The 21,297-nt window shown below is 46.4% G+C and overlaps 2 protein-coding genes across 2 annotated transcripts; both read left to right on the top strand.

Annotated features, from left to right (window-relative positions):
• Positions 1 to 6,512: 6,512 nt before the first annotated feature.
• LOC133381861 (zinc finger protein ZFP2-like) lies at positions 6,513 to 14,871 on the top strand. The gene is made up of 2 exons (XM_061621421.1): positions 6,513 to 6,619; positions 11,664 to 14,871. Exon 2 carries the CDS (start codon positions 12,314 to 12,316, stop codon positions 13,295 to 13,297), a length of 984 nt encoding a protein of 327 aa, XP_061477405.1. The 5' UTR covers positions 6,513 to 6,619; positions 11,664 to 12,313; the 3' UTR covers positions 13,298 to 14,871.
• A 2,900-nt stretch (positions 14,872 to 17,771) lies between these two features.
• LOC133379075 (zinc finger protein 239-like) lies at positions 17,772 to 20,826 on the top strand. The gene is made up of 2 exons (XM_061613685.1): positions 17,772 to 17,846; positions 20,204 to 20,826. Exons 1-2 carry the CDS (start codon positions 17,772 to 17,774, stop codon positions 20,777 to 20,779), a joined length of 651 nt encoding a protein of 216 aa, XP_061469669.1. The 3' UTR covers positions 20,780 to 20,826.
• The last annotated feature ends 471 nt before the right edge of the window (positions 20,827 to 21,297 follow it).

Here is a 21,297-nt window from a genome sequence, read left to right as displayed (position 1 = left end):
GTTGCCATCCTAGCTAGTAGCCATTGATAGCATTATCAGTCATTAATTTGTCCAACCTGGGGACCAGTGGAATCCACTGGATTCCTCAATGCCCTGGGGGAGATTCCAGGAAATAGTGCAGGTAACCCTGTTGAAGCCCTTGTCAAACAACGAGGCGCTTTGGATCTTGACACGCTTGCCCCTGACAGCCCTCTCCGGCATTGTGGAGCCTGGTTTGCACCTTGGTACACCAGTGAGCTAAGGGCAATGAAACAGGCTGGACGACGGCTAGAGCGCAAATGGTGAAAGATGTGCTGTGAGGCTGATCCGGCATGAGTAAAACATCATAACCGTGCCTACTGTGTGGCGGTGAGTGTGGCGGAGAAGGCCCACTTCTCTGCCTCCATCACATCCTCAAGTAGCCGTCCAGTGGAGCTTTTGCGTATTGTCAGGGGTCTGTTGACATCAGCTCCAGGAAATGGAGTCTTAGACCCTTCGGAGGCCCACTGTGAATTGTCTGCAAGGCACTTTGAGGGTAAAGTTGCTCGCCTCCGTAGCAGTCTTGATGCCCCCTCCACATATACTGTAGTCCCCAATGAGGTGACCAGTGAAATGCTTGCTGCAATTTCTTGGGAACGGTTTCAGTTGATGCGGCCTGATGACGTAGACAAGGTGCTTGCGATGATGCGGCAAGCAATGATGATCCTCTCGACCCTTGCCCTTCTTGGCTTATTAAAGCTTGCCATGGGGGGTTGACCAAGTGGATCCAGGGTGTGGTCAACACATCATTGCGGGAGGGAGTGGTTCTAGCCGTCCTGAAAGAAGCAGTGATTTGATCGCTCCTGAAAAAGCTCACCCTGGACCCATTGGTCTGCAACAATTACCGACTGGTCGCAAATACCCCCTTCTTAGGGAAGGTGATTGGGAGGGTTGCGATGACAAGGAAGTTAAAAGAGTGCTAAAGAATGACAACGAGACTGCAGAAATGCTGGATGAATTCTTGCCTTGTCTACTGCAACAAGCAATGGATCCCCAGGATCTGAGGCAGACAAACCCCTTTCCCGGCATCTGCCACCAAATCTTTCATGTGCAAAGCAGGTACTAACCCCTTGAGCTGTGGTCCCTCCCCAAATGTCCAGGGCCAAGGCACCCATTTCCATAACAGCATCCCTGCAGTGGAGGGTTAAATGGCACTAATACTAAATCCATACCTTCAACATTTATCAGTCAAGAAAAAAAACCAGTGTCCTTACCTAGAGAGGCCACCATGTCGTATATCTCCTCCGTGACTTCCCTGTGCAGAGCTCTTTGGCCGGGATCCAGAAGAGCCCACTCCTCCTCCGTGAAATCCACGGCCACCTCCTCAAAGGTCACCGGACCCTGGAAGGAGGAGAAGAGATAATTTCTCCAACTTGCACCACGGAGTAACAGAGTAATTGCATGTGAGCTTTTGTTGATTTATCACCCCTGTAGTCGCTGTTAGATCTTGCAGTGAAATCCGCTAACTTGGATGGCTTTATAAGAGGATTAGATAAATTGAGGATAACACTATCGGTGGCTGCTAGCCACGATGCTTCCACTGTCGGAGGCAGTATGCTGGGGATCGTGACATAGCAGGCCAGTGGCAAGTGCATATTAGCCTGGGCAATGGAACATGCTGAGATTATTCCCTTACTGACCCCCTCTTGTTTCATGACATGAGTAAAACCAGAAACTGTTTCACACCAACTGACGTGCTCCACACCCCTTTTCTTCCATTTTAAGGCGTGAATGCATTAAGATCAATCTGCAGCTAAATGTCTTCGCTGTTTCCCGTAACAAACGGAAACTTCACTCGCACAGGAGTGTCTTTTAAGACATGTGGGCACGTGCGTGTTCTGCCAGGCACATGAAACAGAATCACACGTGGGGGGAGTTGCTCTTGCGCTCAGGTCCTGCTTGTGGGCTTCCAACTGGGGCATCTGATTGGCCACCGTGAATACAGGATGCTGGACTAGACCGGCCACTGGCCTGATCCAGCTTTTCTTAGGCAGTGTCAAAAGTAAAGAGAAAAAGGGATATACTTTCACAGCTCCTCCCCACTCCCCACAGAGAGAGGCACCCCCAATGATCATTCTCTTACCTGAGGGGGCTGCCCGGCAGCTCTTTGCACCCCACCCCAGAGAAGGGGCAGTCCAGACAGTCCCTCTAAGGCCATTGCCCTGCCCGCTGGGGAGTCGGATCTGGGGATCTCGCAGCCGCGGCCACGATGCACCTTCAAGCCAGGAGCGGCTTTCAAGTGTCTGCAGGGGAGAGACGGGAGGGGAAGAATTTCATCCTGCACACAAATTTGAATCTCAGGTGTTTAAATATTACAACCTGCCTCAGTGTCTCCTTTCTGTGTTACTTTCCTCCAGCCTCAGTGTCCTTCAGGATGTTTGACCTGCAAAAAGCCTTCACCGTCAGGCCCTAGATAGCTTCCAGAGCCGTCCCCGGGTTCTTCCAGACCGCCCTCTGTGCCTGGAAAGGCCCCACCTCTTTCACCACCCCCAGTATGAATTTTTCCTGGGCCTTCACACCTAGACCTCTTAGCCTAAGCCCAGTGCTCTGACCCACTCCTTGAGTTCTCTGTATGGGGGGGGGTGCTGAAGAAACTTCTGACTTTTAAATGGCTGCAGCGTACCTCCTAGAGAAAGGTCAGACTCACAGCCACAGCTTTACATGCTCTTACCTCCAGCCCTGCCCATCGCTGTAAAGTGGCTCCCAGAGCGGATCAGCTCATGAGGAAACGTGGCCCTCAGGCTGGACAGTGCCCTCCCCTGCTCCAACCAATACATTATTGACAGGCTCTCATCCTGCCCCACCTCACAGGGTTGTTGTGAGCATTGGTCAGCTATTGTACTTTGGACTGTCGATAGCACTTAGGAGGCCCTCCTGTCAATATGGATGTTCCTAAGGCAAATGGTGAGGCTGGACAGAGACACTGGTTTTTTTATAAATTTTATTACTTTTTTATTTATCTTTTACTTTCAATTGTTATTACCTGAAGGTCACTTTGAATGCACATATTTGTGTAGAAAAGAGACTAATAAATTTAATAAACAAATAAAAGAAAAATAAATAAACATTATTTATCAGCTGCTTGTTACCAGAAGGTCTCCAAGACCCTCTGCACCCCTGAGCTGGGCCAGACCTGAACGAGGAGGCCAGATCCACCAGGCGGCTTTGCCCTCCCCCTCCAACAGACTCCTGCCTGCAGGCTGTTTATTGAGAAGGCCAAATATTCCCCCCCAGAAAAGCACCCCTCATTTCCCTTGCCTAAGAGGAAACCCAAAATCTAAATGGGTCTCTCCCTCCCGCTTTGGCGTGCAAAAGCAGCACAGCATTCTCCAATGTGCCCCCCAACAGAGCCCTTTCCTCTGCATCAAGACCCCCCTTTCCTCCCCCCATCTGAGCTGCACATCGTCCCTGGAGAGAGGGGGCTGGTCTGCAAGGAGGGGAAGCAGCTGCCCCCTTTTGCAGCTGGACCGCATGGATCACCCCCCCCTTTCCGTGGATTCCCAGAGGAGGAGGGGAGCTCTCTCCTCCTTCTCCCTCCACCCAGCCCCCCAAAAGCAAATCTTGCCCCTCCCCAATATGTCGCACCTCTTTTCCCTCCACGCGCTCCAGCCTCCTCCTCCTCTCCTGGCTCTTTCAGTCTTTCTCCTTCCGGATTAGGAAGGGCGACCCCTCCCCTCCCCCTTGGGGCTAACCCTTCCCGCCTCGGCAGGAACCAGAGCTCAAGGTCCTTGACCCACATGAGGCCTGGGGGGGGCAACAAGCAGCAGATCCCATTCCGCTGGGACCAGTGAGGGCCCCCTCTAAATTCCCGGGCCACTCACTGCTAGAGCCGGGCCTGGTAGCCCTTAGTTTCAAACAAAACAGTTTTATTCACCCATGCATAAATCCACAAAGAGTAAGGACGTTTGGGGGGGAAGAAGGGAGCGGATCGCTTCCAGATCCCATCAGAGGCTCCCAACTGGAGAGTTTCGCCCGGCAACAGGCTGATCTTCACCAGGGCGCTCTTTTATTGGCTCAGATTGCAAGGCTTACTCTGCTGCGCGGAAGCCGCCACCCCCTCCACTTGGGGGCAGGCAGGCTAGAAGAAGCATGCAGCCGAAATCCCTACTTCTGGTGGCTCCAGAGACACCTGCTTGCTCACCTGGATCACAGGGATGTCGTCGGGGTTGCCTGGAGTCATAAACTGGTTGCTTTTTTGGGAGCAGGGTCCCAGCCAAGCCCCTATGTATGAGCCAATCAGCATGAAAAAGGATCTCGGGAGCCACTGAGAAATGCCCTTGTGCTTCCTGACTGCAGCCAATCAGGCTGCAGCCAATCACTAAAAGCAACAAAAAAGCTTTCTTCAGGTATGTCCATAGTAAAAGACAGAGAAAAGAAATGGTGGCGCAACTACTCAATGAGGATGGCAAAATGATAACAGATGACAAAGAAAAGACAGAAGCGCTCAATTCCTGCTTCGGCTCAGTCTTCTCCCCAAAAAGGGTCTATGATCCTCCTAGGAAACTTGAAGTGGAAGGGGCAGGATTGCAGCTTGAGATTGATAGAAAAATGGTCAAGAAATACCTAATCACTTTCAACGAGTTCAAACCTCCAGGGCCCGACGAACTGCATCCTAGAGTATTGAAGGAGCTGGCTGAAGAACTCTCAGAACCACTGTCTATTATCTTTGCGAAATCATGGAGGATGGGTGAAGTGCCAGATGACTGGAGGAGGGCTAATGTTGTCACCATCTTCAAAAAGGGCAAGAAGGAGGAACTACAGACCAGTCAGCCTAATATCAATCCCTGGAAAAACTCTGGAGCAGATAATGAAGCAGTCAATCTGTAAGCACCTTATTTATTTATTTATTTTATTTGTACCCTCCCTTCCTTCCAGCAGGAGCTGAGGGCGGCAAACAGAAACATTAAAAACACTTTGACAACGTTAAAAACATTTTTAAAAAAATGTTAAAAACATCTTTTTTAAAACGGTTAAAAACATTATTAAAAGACATATTAAAAGCAATTCTAACACAGGCACAGACTGGGATAGGTCTCAACTTAAAAGGCTTGTTGAAAGAGGAAAGTCTTCAAAAGGCGCTGAAAAGATAGCAGAGATGGCGCCATGTTCCGATACCCGCTCTGGGCTATAATACGCTTTTTATGTAAAAAAGCCCAGAACGGCAACTTCCCAATGAGCCAGACCTACCAAATTCACCAACCACTGCCTCTCCTTGTGTTGGGAAATGGGAGATGACACAGGATGACCCAGGAACCTCTGGGGTGATCAGCAATACCCTTTCTTGCTGTATGTAGGTCCACTAAGCAACACTATTGATGCTGCTACCAGGTTGCGAATGGCTGGTGAATTGGGGAGGGAGAGAGATTGGAGGGGCAAGTCGGCTGGCTTTTACTTGTGGCTTTTCTGCTATCGGTAATGAGAGAAGACACTCCTTGCTGCCACTGAGCCACCTCCACAGTAGAAATATAGGATACCTGGGCTGCTGCCTTATTGGTCTGAAAAAAGAAGGGATCATCCTCTCTCTGCAGAGATCAGCAGATCTTATAGTGCCCCTAGTGGGAAGAAGAGTAAACTGCAGCTATTCTCTAGCACCAAAAGCTATCTGTAGTTGCATTCAAGAAAAACAACAATGTACTATATTGTTTTCACACACATACCTCATTAATCATTACTAGAGCTGCCAACTAAGTAATAATATTTATTGGAGCAATTTGTTTTGCAGTTAAATTTGCATACTATCAACATTTCATTCAGGATGTTTTGTGTAGATGACTGTATAATTTATAAATAAACACTACCACTCATTGTTGGAATGAAAGGTCATCTTTAATATATATTACAGTAACATAAGAGAATCAAAGTATTCACAAAAATACAGAAGTGTGCCCTTAACTTTCAGCAGTACCAATTTAAATTTGACATCATCAAATGAAATTTGTCTCTGTTGTTAAATTAACTGAAGTTATATTTGACTATATACCATTGAAAACAATTGGGGCGCATAGCACAAATCTTTGCTTGTGTGTACGCAAGTGGGTTAGCAGTCTACTGGCGAGTTTGATTGTTTGGGATGCTTTTGAACTGGCTATTGACTTGGCTGGTTCAGATGTTGTTCTGGGCTCTGTTCAGAAAGATGTATTATTGCATGGAATGTGGCTTATGTGAAAGTTTTGTGTCTTATTGCATGCATCCCATGTAGTCATGTGGGACTGGTGAATTTCGGAGGTCTGGCTCACTGGGAAGTCACTGTTCCAGGCTGTTTCATTCCATTCCGGAGGGCATTTTGGTTGTTAAAGGGTTAATAAAAATCCTATCGGAATGGTTTTTGTTCCTAAATGTTGTTCTCAAGTGTGTCTAACACATCCCAGTGTTTTTGGCATCAAATTCTTATATAAAGAGCCCTTCCAGAGTGTTCCGTTCCAGCTTTTACACCTTCCCCATTTTAAAGAGAGCGAGGGAGGGGAGGGGAGGAGTATTTCTCGAGGGGCGGGAGATATTCCGAGGGGCGGAGTTCTGGCAGTTGAGAGCCTCCAGGAAGGGGAAACCCGCGTGGTCAGATCCTCGGGCAAAGGGGAGGCTGGTGCCTGGAGCGGACAAAGCGGTAAGGGGGGTTAATTTGCCTCTTTTTGTGGACAGGAAGAGCCCCCTCCCAAACGCCCCTCTGGGAATGCATGCACTCCGGCCGAGAGAGGGAGAAAAACTCGGTGCGGGGGCCGAACAGCTAGTCTTGCATTGCACAATCCTGTTGAAATCTCCCTCTCCCGTGGAGAGCAACTCCCTCCGGCCTCGTGATGGGGAGGAGGAAAAAGAAGGAAGAGATCCCCCTCACCAAGAATCGCCCCGCTGCTCTCCAACTGATCCCCCCCCCCGCTCAACTTGCAGGCTCTTCCCGCCCTCTCCTTTCTGAGTTCTGTCTAGTCGGGGTGGGGGTTGGGGTGAGACAAAGCAGCCTCCTTTGGGGGGGGGTAAATGGCTGCAGGCAGAGGCTGGAGGGAATGAACCGCGAAAGCCCCCTTCTTCCCCGGAGGGGCTTCTCCGCTGACCTCCGGGCCATTCATTCATTTCCATGGTTTCTTTCTGCCAATCCACCATGCAGTCCCCGGGGTGGGTTGCCGCCATCCCAGGCGGGCAGCGAGGCCTTCTCCTGTGCGCGGAGGAACAAGGCAGCGCTGGGCGCGGAGAGGCGCCTCCAGGCCGGGCTACTTCTGGCCCGGGAGCCGCGACGTGTGTGTGGGGCGAGCGGCGCCCTCCTCCCGGCTGACGGCCAGGCCGGGCTCCAGCGCAGCGGAGAGAAGCGGGACTGGTCCTCGGGAAGCAGGCTCAGCCCCTGCTCCTGTAGGGAGGGGTCCTGGGGACACCCCGAGGTCCTCCACCGGGGCTGACGGGAAGGGTCTCCCTAGCTTTGCCTCTGGCGCTGCGGGATGCCCCAGCTGCCCCCCCCCCCCCGGAAGGCGCGGCGCCACCTTGCTGGCTTCACAGACTGCTCGCTCCAGCCCTGTATTAAGGCCCAAATCAAGAATCTGGAGCGCTGTTGAATACGGAGAAGGCAGCTGTTCTCTGGCCCCTTTTCAGGCATCCGATCTGAGTCCCCGTCAGCCCAGGAGAACTGTAGTGGGCTGTAGGTAAGGAGGCAACAATTGGTGACATTTAGGGGGTCCTTGTAGCAGAGTTTTTCTACTGCTCCTGCTGAGATTTTTAAGATTTTTTGCTAAGTCCCCCATGCACTTGCGTCTTCCTCACCAAGCCTCCCCTCTTCCCCCCACTTGGTGTCCTTTGAGGAGGTGACCAACTGTCTGTCCAAGGAGGAGTGGGCTCTGCTAGATCCAGGCCAAAGGGCTCTGCAGAAAGACGCCTTGCTGGGGATCTGTGGAAATGTGGCATCTCTGGGTACAGATCCTGCTCTCTGCCCCTTCTGTGGTATGGCTGAAAGGCTTGCAGCCCTGTTCTTATTAGTTATGGGTAAGGCTGTGGCCAGAGGAAGGCTGTGTCCAGTAAGTGTGCCCTGCCCATCCTGAGCCTTCCTGTGTCACCGTCTTCTGGCCTGGCAAGGGCTGAAGGTACAAGAGCAGTTTCTCTCTATGCTGGGTCTTCTCGTCCCGTTGCTGTGAGGGGAAGACTTCTGCCTTCTCCACTATACCAGTGAGCGGAAGACTTAATTTGATAGTACTGTGGTCACTGTTCCCAGTCGGTTTGACAACACTTTTGTCTCTCTCTCCCGGGAGCTACTTAATCCTGAGTCTGTCGTGATCACTGTGTCCCAAAATCCTTGAAACCCCCAAACCAGCTCTGCAACGTAGAACGCTGCTGAACACCACAGCTCTTTTTCAGGCACCCTGCAGTGACCAACTTCACCAGGGCTGGTAAATAATCAAAGCCAGCCCTATCAGGTAGGCCATGTTGCTACCAACCCTTCTGTCCACCCGTTTGGGCCAGGGGACTCTCAAACCTTACGTTGAACAGGCATGCTTAGGATTCCAAAGAGGCAAGTGTTAAAGGCCAAACTCTTTGCTTCTTGGAGCCCCACTCAAAACAGCTAAATGGTAGCACATATCCCAAAGGCCAAGGTACTGGAAAGGCCAAGGCTTAGGAAAGAACACACACCAGTCAATATGAGGTGGCTTTATTAAAAATATAAATGCATATAAAAGAGCAACATGAAAATCCTGAACCCAGAACACCCACAAGGCACAGGTAGAAATCTCCCAATAAAGATCCAAGGGCGGTTGCAAATTGAAGCACATGATGAAATACTGACTATTCCTAACACTAAGACACTTCGACAAAGCTTAGGATGGTTCTGACTCTTGTAAGAAAAGGCCTGGCAGCAACAGCGGAGGGGTCTAATAGCCAATCAGGAGACCTCTGGAAGGTGGACTATTCCAGGGCCTCTTCCTGCCTTCTCATAGGTGCGCTCGCAGAGCTGGGGACTCTCAGGTCACATTCGCACCAGACATTTATTCCACTATCATTCCACTTTAAATACTCATGGCTTCCCCCAAAGAATCCTGGGAAATGTAGTTTGTGAAGAGGGCTAAGAGTTGTCAGGAGGCTCCTCTTTTCCTCAGAGAGCTACAATTCCCCGAGTGGTTTAACAAATCAATCCCTCTTCCAAGGGGACTCTCAGAATTGTAGCTCTGTGAGGGGATTAGGCGTCTCCTGACAACTCTCTCTACCCTTCTCAAACTACATTTCCCAGGATTCTTTGGAGGAAGTCATGACGGTTTGAAGTGGAATAATAGTGGAATAAGTGTACAGTGTGAATGCAGCCTGTGTATATGTGGATGTCTTAATCCTGAGCTCATGGCTCATCTAGTGAGGAAAAACTGCTTCTCAGCAGAAGGATATTACCCATATGGCTGCATTCCAGGAGCAAGATGTTACCCAGAATTCTTCATAGCAGCGCCATGTTTTCAGGCCGAAGGAACAGGTTTTCTTGACAAAGTCCACGGTGGCCACCCCTCTGGTCAGTTGAATGGCCACCTGTTCTAGGGCACAGTTATTTAGGATGTGTAGAAATTTCTCCTCTTGATTGTGACAGGAACGCACATGTTGCCAATCTGTGTGAGGGCAGTTGAAGTCACCCATTGCTACATTTTCTCTTTTGGGTACTCCCTTCATTTAATTTTCTTCTCAAGTTCAGATTGACACATCCCCAGTGCTAAATTACAAGGCATTACAGATCTAAAGCATTGATGCAGAGTGGAGGTACCTTTCTGAATTCATCATTACCTGAATCACAAGGCTATCTGGGCATAAGCAATGTGTGAGCCTCACGGATGAGAAGACTAAGTGCTCAAAGTAAAGAATGTTTACATTACTTTTTCCTTTGACAAGCAAAAGAATATGTTTGATACATTCCTAAGCTTAATTAATTAGAATACACCAGGGGAGCAGAGACCTGGCCTCCTCTCTGATATATTGGACTGCCCTACAAATTTGTAAATATGCAAACACATTTTGGGTTGGTCTGTCACAGTGCAGTCCACTTCCTGTGTAGCTTGGAAGCATTTGGTAACAGGTAGATACTATGTGCTGCACTTGATGCCCTTCTGGACACAGCAAAATGGCCAGGTTGTACCCCTAAATCACCAGTTTGGGCCAACTCAAATCACATATCCACACCTCCAGGAGACAAAGGTCATTTCCAGATGGTTCGAGGCCTCAATACAGCTTCACAATTAACATACATTATAGAGTCAGAAGAGTGGCTGTATATTGTAGCCAGCATGAGTTTGTCACATTCTGCCATGTTGCATGGAAAATCTCCTCCATGGCATTCTGCTGCTTCCCATAAGCTCATTTCAAAAGAAAACCTTACTAAACTTATAGTCCTGAACTCAGAAGCGCTTGCTTAACAACCGTCTTAAGTTTTCATGGCAATAGACAAAAGAGACAGAGAGAATCAAGAGTTCAAAGTGTAAAAATAGGGAAAAAATCCAGAGCCCTGTTAGACTTTTTTCTGTCAGAGTTCTCATTCCCCTTCCTACGGTTCCTTCCCACCAGCCCTTCTTCGCTCCCCCTTCTCCCCATGCTTAGTTTCACCTATCCTAAGCATGATTATACAGGAATAAATCCCACTGAACTCAATAAGCATGCAAATGATCAAACCTGTCCTCCTCCCCCTCCTGCCTGCTCCCATCCCCCTCCTCCCCTCTGCCCTCCCTCCTCCCCCTTCTCCATGCTCACTTTCACCTATCCTAAGCGTGATTGCAGGGGAGTACAACCCATGGAACTCAATAAGCATGCAAATGATCAATCCATTCTCAACGAACTTGTACAGGATCCCATTTCTTACCTCCTGGATTAAAAAGCAGAGAAATTCACTAATTGCCAAAAACCCTTGCTGTTTAAGAACATACCTATAGCCCACAGATATTTCTATCAAACTTTGAAAAGCAGGGAAATTGGGCAGCTATAGTGAATGCACCAGGGGAGCAGGAGACCTGACCTCCTCTCTGAGATATTGTACTGCCTTACAGATTTGTCAAAAAGCAAACACAATTTCGGTTGGTCTTTCACAGTCCAATCCACTTCCTGTGTAGCTTGGAAGAAGATACCCCTGTAGCTTCTGTGCCAACTCAGGCCTAACTCAAGTCAGGAATCCTCAACCAGAGTGTTTTATACAGAGGTCTAATACTTAAAACAGACCAAGAGAGCTCTGTAGCCATTATTATATGTTTCTATAATATTATTTATTATATTATTATATGTTTGCGTATGCCGATTTCAGCCTATTGTCCTAGATCTGTATGTATAATGTAAGCTATATGTAACATATGTGTATATACTGAAGCATGTTTCCACAAAACTGATATATTTTAAAACTCCAACACAGGGCAGAAACAGGTAACCTCTCTTGCTGAAAGCGAGGTCCTTAATTTGCCCCAGTAGCCCAGAGGCTGGTGACCAGATACGGGCAGAAGCTGGAAGCTGATTGGACAATTTATTTAAAATACATCAGCAATAGACCAGTGTGTGCATCTCAATTTAGGAAAGATGTGAGCATAAAGAAAGCAAAGAGAAATATCTTCTGGATATTTGAATGTAGAGAAGCAGGTCATTGTGTTTGATCCCTGATCCAATCATTTCTCTGTGCCTTGAAATCCTTACAGGTTTTTCCTTTTCTTTCTTATTTGCCCAAACAGATGAAAGGCAGGAAAAAACCATTATATGGATCCCTTTGTGGTGTCTTTGTAAACAAGCAAGTACAAAGTGGGAAAAGAGACATCTGGGAATAGAAGTGACTTAAAAGGCAGAAGGAAAATCAATGAAAGAGGAAATCCTGTACTTTGCAGGGCACTGTTATTGATGAACTCTGGATCCCCTAGGAAGATCACTAAGAGAAAAGAAAGGGAAAATGTCCAGTGTGGGCAAAAATATTAAAAAGTAAGCCAAAGTAAAATTGCGGCACCTACAGAGGGGAAAAACTATATCAATGCATGGAATGTGAAAAGTGTTTCAGACTCTCACCAGCTTACTTCACATGAAAGAACCCATATAGAACAGAAAGCATATGAGTACCTGGAATGTGGAAAGAGGTTCAGCATGACCTCTCACCTTACTTTACATCAAAGAACGCAGACGGGGAGAAATGATATGAATGCATGAGTGTGGAAGAAGCTCCAGTCAGAAGGGCCACCTTACTCAACATAAATGTGTGCATGCAGAGGAGAAACTGCATGAATACATGTAGTGTGGAAAGTCCGTCCGTATAAGAACTCAGCTTACTTTATATCAATGAACCCATACAGGGAAGAAAACGTATATATCTACTGAATGCAGAAAGAGCGTCAGTATGAGAAATAAGCTTACTTTACATCAAAGAATCCACACAGGAGAAAAACCCTATAAATGTGCAGAGTGTGGAATAAGTTTCACTCAGAGGCATCACCTTACTTCACATCACAGAACCCACACAGGGGAGAAGCCATATAAGTGTCTGGAGTGTGGAAAGAGTTTCAGTTGTAGTCAAAGCCTAGCTTCCCATCAAAGAACCCACACAGGGGAGAAACCATATAAGTGTCTGGAATGTGGAAAGAGTTTCAGTCAGAGTAGTAGCCTTTCTTTACATCAAAGAATCCACACAGGAGAGAAACCGTATAAATGCACAGAGTGTGGAAATAGTTTCAGTCAGAGCCAAAGCCTTACTTCGCATCACAGAACCCACACAGGGAAGAAGCCATATAAGTGTCTGGAGTGTGGAAAGAGTTTCAGTTGTAGAAAAAGCCTAGCTTCCCATCAAAGAACCCACACAGGGGAGAAACCATATAAGTGTCTGGAATGTGGAAAGAGTTTCAGTCAGAGTAGAAGCTTTTCTTTACATCAAAGAACCCACACAGGAGAGAAACCATATAAATGCATAGAGTGTGGAAAATGTTTCAGTCAGAGCTCACACCTTTCTTCACATCACAGAACCCACACAGGGGAGAAGCCATATAAGTGTCTGGAGTGTGGAAAGTGTTTCAGTTGTAGTCAAAACCTTACTTTACATCAAAGAATCCACACAGGAGAAAAACCCTATAAATGTGCAGAGTGTGAAAAGTGTTTCAGTTGTAGTCGAAACCTTACTTCACATCAAAGAACCCACACAGGAGAGAAACCATATGAATGTATGGAATGTAGAAAGAGGTTCAGTGATAGTAGAAACCTTTCCTCCCATCAAAGAACCCACACAGGAGAGAAACCATATAAATGCATAGAGTGTGGGAAAAGTTTCAGTTGGAGCCAAAGCCTTACTTCGCATCACAGAACCCACACTGGGGAGAAGTCATATAAGTGAAGTGTGGAAAGAGTTTCAGTCGTAGTCAAAGGCTAGCTCCCCATCATAGAACCCATACGAGGGAGAACCCACAGAGGGGCGAAGCCATAAAAATGTCTTGAATGTGGAAAGGTTCAGTGCGAGCTCTTACCTTAATTTGAACCACCAGTATCGTCTTACTGCACAGCAAAGAACCCACACAGGGAAGAAAGCAACAATGCATGGAGTGTGTAACGAACTTCAGTCATAGTAAAAGCAAATGAAGTGGCTGCATCATGGCCCTGCTTTCAGACTATGGCCTTGCAACATTTTATCTGCTCCTAGAAACGGTTGACATGGATGATTTTGAACCCAACTTCCAGAGTATTGATTTCAGCAACAAGGAAACCAAATTGAGAATCAGCTAATGTCTGGGATAGGTGTGATAGCTTTCCCTAGTTCTCCATTAATCCCTTGTACCCACTGCCAACTGATTAAATTCTCACCAAGACACTTACTGTCATGCCATGCTCCTCCTCTCACACTCTGAGGGATCTTCTCTCTCCTCCAACATAAACAGTAAGCATGGTTCATTCTTGATTGGCCTGTTTGTCCTTCGTAACAAAATGAAGAAGGATGTTGCTGTCCGATATTAGCTTATACAATTTGGGCAGATGGACAGTGAAAAAAGCGGGTAAGAGAAAAATCAACGCATTTGAAAGGTGGTGTTGGAGGAGAGCTTTGCGCATACCTTGGACACACCCGGGGAGAAACCATTTAAAAGCATGGAATGTGGAAAGAGCTTCAGTGTGAGTAGTGCACTTAATGTACATCACAGAATACACACGGGGAAGAAACCATTGAGATGTGATGTGGCATAGGCCGCCATTAGAGCAAGGCCTGGCGCACTCGTCCGCCCATGGAGCTGTTGTCACATACTGCTGTTACCAATAGAAGGCCTGACCTAACTGCCCCTGAGGAGTTAGGGTGTAGATCTGCTCTAGTGAAGTGCTTCACTGACTAAACAACCTTAAAACAGGCTTTGGCTTCTTCATGGAGTCTCCCACAAAACAGAAGCCATTGTAAATTCCACAACAGATATATGTTGTGTGGAAAGCGTTTCAGTGAGAATCGTCACCTTACTTTATATGAAAGAATGCAGCCAGGGGAGAAACTGTAAATGAATGGAATATGGAATGACCTTCAGTGTGGGCCTTACTCTACATCTTTAAAGTAGAGGAGTGGTGGGATTTCGGTGGACCAATGTAGTATTTAGCAATGTTAAGTATGTAGTTAATTTTAATCGTACAGGCTATCAAAGATTAAAGCCCTATATGGCTTTGGGCCAAGATACCTCTTATATATCCAACTAATCACTGCAACTCCCTCCGTTACATATCAGATATCTGCTGTCTCGGTTTTCTTTTGGGCATCAACTGAAGACCTTCCTTCCCCCCCCCCCCAAACCAACTTTTAAATGGAGATCTTTATCCCTGTTTGTATTTGTATTGGATTTTAAAATACTTTTAATCATTTTGATGTATGAAATGGTTTTGTTGGTGTTTTGGGGAAGCAATTAATAAATGGAAATTAAAAAGTAATGCTAATCCTATGTAATGGCCACTTTATCAGGTGCTTTCATATCATTTAGTATACTTTTAACTGTTGATGTTATTCATTTTCCTTTTTAAATATGTGGATTTTTATTGATAATTCCAATGCATGTTTTATATTGATCAAAATGCCCTGGGAGAGCTTGAAATGAAGAATGAAATTGAGGAAGCATCCAAACTATTATTTATTATTATTTATTTAATTTGTATCCCGGCCTTCCTCCCAGCAGGAGCCCAGGGCGGCAAACAAGGCACTAAAAACACTTTAAAACATCATAAAAACAAATCTTAAAATACATTAAGACAAACCAGCATTAAAAACATTTTAAAAAGGGTTAAAAACATTATTAAAAACCATGTTAAGCAATTCTGACAGAGACACAGACTGGGATAGCTCTCAACTTAAAAGGCTTGCTGAAAAAGAAAAGTCTTCAAAAGGCGTCGAAAAGATACGAGATAATTTGTTGGAAGATTCAGGACAGACAAAAGGAAGTACTTCTTTACTCAGCGCATAGTTAAACTATGGAATTTGCTCCCACAAGACGCAGTAATGGCCACCAGCTTGGATGGCTTTAAAAGAAGATTAGACAAATTCATGGAGGACAGGGCTATCAATGGCTACTAGCTGTGATGGCTGTGCTGTGCCACCCTAGTCAGAGGCAGCATGCTCTGAAAACCAGTTGCCGGAAGCCTCAGGAGGGGAGAGTGTTCTTGCACTCGGGTCCTGCTTGCGGGCTTCCCCCAGGCACCTGGTTGGCCACTGTGAAAACAGGATGCTGGTCTAGATGGGCCACTGGCCTGATCCAGCAGGCTCTTCTTATGTTCTTAAGTTAACTAGAGAATGTTGTAATAATGGGTGACTTCAACTATACTCACATAGACTGGCTACATGTGTGTTCCAGTCATGACCTAAGAAGCAAAATTTTTAGATAAAATATAAAATATTTTAGATATTTTTAGATATCCTAAATGACTGCCCTAGAACAGTTGGTCATGGTACCGACCAGAGAGACAGCAACTGTGGACTTAAGTGGCACCCAGGACCTGGTGTGAGAGGTAAGTGTTGCTGAACCAGTTGGGTGCAGTGACCATAGTCCTATTAAATGAAACATACATGTAAATGACCAATTGCCAATCCAAATCATACTCTGACAAATACAGGAAAGTGTCCACTATGCAACATGCCCTAATGGTACCTCCAGCACCATGTTTTGCTTGGGATAAAGCCATTGCTAAGCATGTTGTGCCCATGTCAATAACTGTCCGGGTATCGAGACGAATAGGGATGGGGGGTGGGCTGTGAACAAAGCTTCTGCACATCTCAGGAGCAGCTCTGGGGTGACACCTGAAGCCTGATTTGCTGAAGGGTCAGGCTGACAGTTACTTAGTATAGGGCTTTATCCACCTCAGCCAGCAGGGATACAGCCTAGTCTGAAATCAAGATTTGATTATGATGTCATGTATGATGTCACAAGCAGGATGAGCCCCAAGTCTTGCCAAAGTGGGATACAGTGAACAGTCAGAGTGAGGTCTTTGTAACAGATGATGAAAAGGTTAATTTCTGGGTTATATTGCCTTTTAACATAGGGAGAAAGTTTCTGAATGACTTCTTGTGGCCCCCACTTATGCCAAAAAAATCCCAGTCATTTTTCGCCTTTGGGTGCCCTTGGCATGTCATGTTCTGATTGGGTTATTTTGTAATTGGAAAGCTGTAACTTAGTACAGAATAGGAGAGAAGCCGTTGAGGGCTGCATTCAATCAAATCAGATAGTAGTAATAATTATTGATTTATTACATTTGTATGCCGCCCCATAGCCAAAGCTCTCTGGGTGGTTTACAGCAACAACAATAATAGCAGGGATGGGGAGTCTGCAGCCCTCCATATGCTGCCTGACTACAACGCCCCTCTTCCCTGTTGTCTGGCTATGATGGGACAGCAGATGGAGGATGCAGTGGAGGGCCACTGGACCATCTCTGCCTGCCCTTTAAAGGAAGAGTGATGTGCTCGAACGCACCGGGGACAATATGCTCCTGGTGACCCTCTGGCCTGATGCCAAGCCTGGCCTTCTCCTCTCTACCCATCAGCCTCCTTCCCTCCTTGAAATGCCTCTCCAAATTTGCTTCTCCAAGGCCTTTCCTGGCCCATAGAAGGTTTGCCGCTCCATTCTGTGTTTTCTGTTGGAGGACTCAGTCCGTGAGTCACTGAGAACCTGAGCTCAAAGGGTTAATCTATAGCTTGTTGAGATGGGAAAGCCACTTTGTCGCTTCCTGTTTCTCTAGCCATAGCTCCCTCTTCTACTTCCTCCGTTTTCTTTCTCTTCCTTCAACCCTCATGTTGATGACAGCCGTGCTTGCTGCTCAGAGCTCTTGGCTCTACAATGTAAATCTCCTTTCCTTCTGGTCAACACTTATTTGTAAATGGGTAATGAAGTCTCTGGCCTGATCCATCACTACACACGGGGAGCTGGTCCAGACCACATTTTCCACCTCAAACCAACCCTCTGTGTTCTTGCATCAAGCACAGTCCAGGAGGTTGATATGGGGTGCCAAAATGATCAAGGGTTTGGAGCGGCTCCCCTATGAGGAAAGGTTGCAACATAAGGGGCTTTTTAGTTTAGAGACAAGGTAAGGAGGGACCTGACAGAGGTGCATAAAATTATAGTTGAGAAAGTGGAGAGGGTAAAGTTTTTCTCCCACTCTTGTAACTAGAACTTGGGGGCATCCAATGAAGACGAATGTGAGAAAATTCTGGATAGACAAAAGGAAGGACTTGTTTGCTAGGGCTGTGCACAGACCCTCCCCCTTGTTGTGCCCCATGGCTACAGTCCGGCAGAGGAGATCAGGCCAACCTGCCAAGGGTTGACCTGGGGACCACCCACCCCAGCTTGGAGCCACTCCCAGGAATGGCACAAAGTTTGAGGGCCCCCAGGAAAAAGGTCATCTGGGAGAAGGGACCCCTCCTCAACCAGTGGGTCACGGTGGGCTTAATGTGGTCCAAGCAGCGCTGAGTGACTGAGTCTAGCTATACTATGGTGTGGAAAATTAAAAGGGTTGTACAATCCAACCTGGTGTCCCTGCTTGGACCCATTTGGCCCCGGGGCCTGAGATTCCCGACCCCAGAATTCATCTTTGAGCCACTGCAACTCATGCACCTGCCAAGAGACTGCCCCAGCGATGCATCTGCCCCAGTGCTTTGTTTCAGCACTGGGGAGGCTCATGAAAGAGGTCAGGGCTGGGATATGCCCCTTCATTGCCTGAGATCTTGGGGAGCTCCTGTGTAGGCAACACTGATGCAAGGTGGCTCCATATTCTGGGCTGGCAGAGTCAGGAGCTCCTGACAGTCTGCGGGAACTTCCCTGAATTTCATGCACATTTGTCTACACCTGAAAAATCTCTTCTTGGTCCAGGCTCTTATGATGGTGTTTCTGCATAACAGGGGGTAGGGAATCTTCATCAGCTTGAGGACCACATTCCATCATTGGCAATCTTCTGGGGGCTGCATGTGAGGTAGAGGTAAAAGTGGGTGAAGAAATAATGTGACTTTTACCTTTGTACTATGGGCTACATTCCAGCCTAACAAAAGTAAAAGACATTCTATATGAATGTGTGTGTGTGTGTGTGTGCGTGCGTGCGTGCGTGTGCACCCCTTCATCTAAACAGGAAGGCAAGGACACCGTTAGGATTTTGGGGATTAAGAAATCCTAGGATTACGGGTTTTATATTTGGGCAGAGGTCTATATGTCTCTGACCATACAGAATCCTTAGTAATGTTTTTTGTACTAATGTTACTCGTAAATTGTAATTCCCGTATATCACTGAATGTAGTGGCAATAGCAATACCTTCTTCATGCAATAGAAATACTACCACTGGACTACAGCTCTTCCCCTATCCTGCTTTTGTACTGTCTGTGATTATTCCATGTGGATTAAAGGTATCTGTAAAAACAAGATTGTAAATTTACTGCCATCCTTGGTAAGGATGATGACATATGTGATCATGTCTATCAATTTCATGGGCATGTATCCATCTGTATTTTTCTGTATGTATATTTCTCTTATACGTATTCCATCCCATACTCAGGAAGCCTCTGGTTTGAATCTTACCTTTCCCATACATCTGGATGAAATAGAAATGGACTGCCTTTAAGTCGATCCCGACTTATGGTGACCCTATGAATAGGGTGCTCATGGTAAGCGGTATTCAGAGGGGGTTTACCATTGCCTCCCTCTGAGGCTAGTTCTCCCCAGCTGGCTAGGGCCTGCTCAGTTTGCCACAGCTGCACAAGCCAGCCCCTTCCTTATCCACAACTGCCAGCTGGGGGGCAACTGGGCTCCTTGGGACTATGCAGCTTGCCCACGGCTGCACAGGTGGCAGGGCACATAACCCCTGAGCCACTCCCTGTGGGGGTGATCTTTAGCTGGCCCTTTACACCCAGGAGACACGAGCGGGGATTTGAACTCGTAGACTCTGGATTCCCAGCCAGGCTCTCCTCCCCACTGTGCTATACCAGCACTACATCTGGATAATGTGTGTTAAATTTGAAAGTGCTATAAAAATGTTAACTACTACTACTCTTTGGTGCTGGTTTTCACTCTCAGTTCTTTCACTGCATGCACATCATCAGCTTGCAACATGGATAAATTATGCATTTACAAGACCACTAAACATAAATTAATCACCTGTCAGATTGAATGTATGGGTACAAAGATAGCTATTTTCTCCTCTTGGACCACATAGTTCTGGATGAAGTTTGGACTGTAACACACACAACAAATTGCAGAGCAAACACATACTATCCAGATTGTGACACAAGTTTCCATAAACTAGAGCTCACTCATCTTACCCACAAAAGCTCATGCCACAACCAGTTCTATAAATAGGACAAGAGAAGTTTCTAAATAAAAATAGGATTGCACACACATCTGCTTTTTAAAGGACCACAAGCCTCTTGTACATTTGTTGAGCCAGAACAGGGGTTATGGCAGCAGAAACAGGGTCAGGTAATTCCTCACGTTACTTAATATGATGTATGAGTTGAGGATTTTATACCCCGCAGCAGTTACCCGTTCTCCAGTCCCACATCAGTCCCACCCATACACTATTATTTTTCGCATTAACAGCATGTACGCCTTTTTTTAAAAAGCAGAGTGTGTGTGTGTGTGTGTGTGTGTGAGAGAGAGAGAGAGAGAGAGAGAGATTCACAGAACCCACACAGGGGAGAAGCCATATAAATGTCTGGAGTGCGGAAAGTGTTTCAGTTGTAGTAACAATCTAGCTTCCCATCAAAGAACCCATACAGGAGAGAAGCCATTTAATCGTCTGGAATGTGGAAAGAGTTTCAGTCACAGTAGTAGCCTTTCTTTACATCAAAGAACCCACACAGGAGAGAAACCATATAAATGTATGGAATGTGGAAAGACCTTTAAAGAAAGCAGCAAACTTACTTTGCATCAACGAATCCACACAGGAGAGAAACCATTTAAATGCATAGAGTGTGGAAAAAGTTTCAGTCAGATCCAAAACCTTTCTTCACATCACAGAACCCACACAGGGGAGAAGCCATATAAGTGTCTGGAGTGTGGAAAGTGTTTCAGTCAGAGCTCACAGCTTACTTCACATCAAAGAACCCACACAGGAGAGAAACCATTTAAATGCATAGAGTGTGGAAAGAGCTTCAGCGATAGTGGAACACTTTCCTCCCATCAAAGAATCCACACAGGAGAGAAACCATTTAAATGCCTAGAGTGTGGAAAAAGTTTCAGTCAGATCCAAAACCTTACTTCACATCACAGAACCCACACAGGGGAGAAGCCATGTAAGTGTCTGGAGTGTGGAAAGTGTTTCAGTCATAGTAGAAGCTTTTCTTTACATCAAAGAACCCACACAGGAGAGAAACACATATATGCATAGAGTGTGGAAAAAGTTTCAGTCTGAGCCAACACCTCACTTCACATCAAAGAACCCACACAGGAGAGAAACCATATGAATGCATGGAATGTGGAAAAAGTTTCAGTCAGAGCCATCACCTTACTTCACATCAACGAACCCACACAGGAGAGAAACCATATGAATGCATGGAATGTGGAAAGAGCCCCTTCTTTTCAGAATGTATGTGACAATCGGAATTCAAAAGACCCAAAAGTAAATAATCAGGGACTTTCACTTCTTGAATTAGTGGCCTCGCATTCCTTAGAAATCTTAAATGGTTCAGCAATTGATTCTTCTGCTGGCTCGTTCACTTATTGGTCCTCTTTTGGGACAAGTGTAATCGATTATATAATTGTCTCACGATCACTGTTACTGGCCACTAATGAATTTAAAGTAATATGTAGAACAGAGAGTGATCATTTTCTGCTTCAATTAAATTTTATTTTTTCTGTGCCCAAAGTATACCCAATTCCACACCAGATACACCCCAGACCGGTGAA

The sequence above is a fragment of the Rhineura floridana genome, chromosome 3 (genome assembly GCF_030035675.1).
Source record: "Rhineura floridana isolate rRhiFlo1 chromosome 3, rRhiFlo1.hap2, whole genome shotgun sequence".
In the NCBI taxonomy this organism is placed as follows: Eukaryota; Metazoa; Chordata; class Lepidosauria; order Squamata; family Rhineuridae; genus Rhineura; species Rhineura floridana.
Note: the sequence above shows the minus strand (reverse complement) of the source record. Positions and strands in the feature narration are given on the sequence as shown.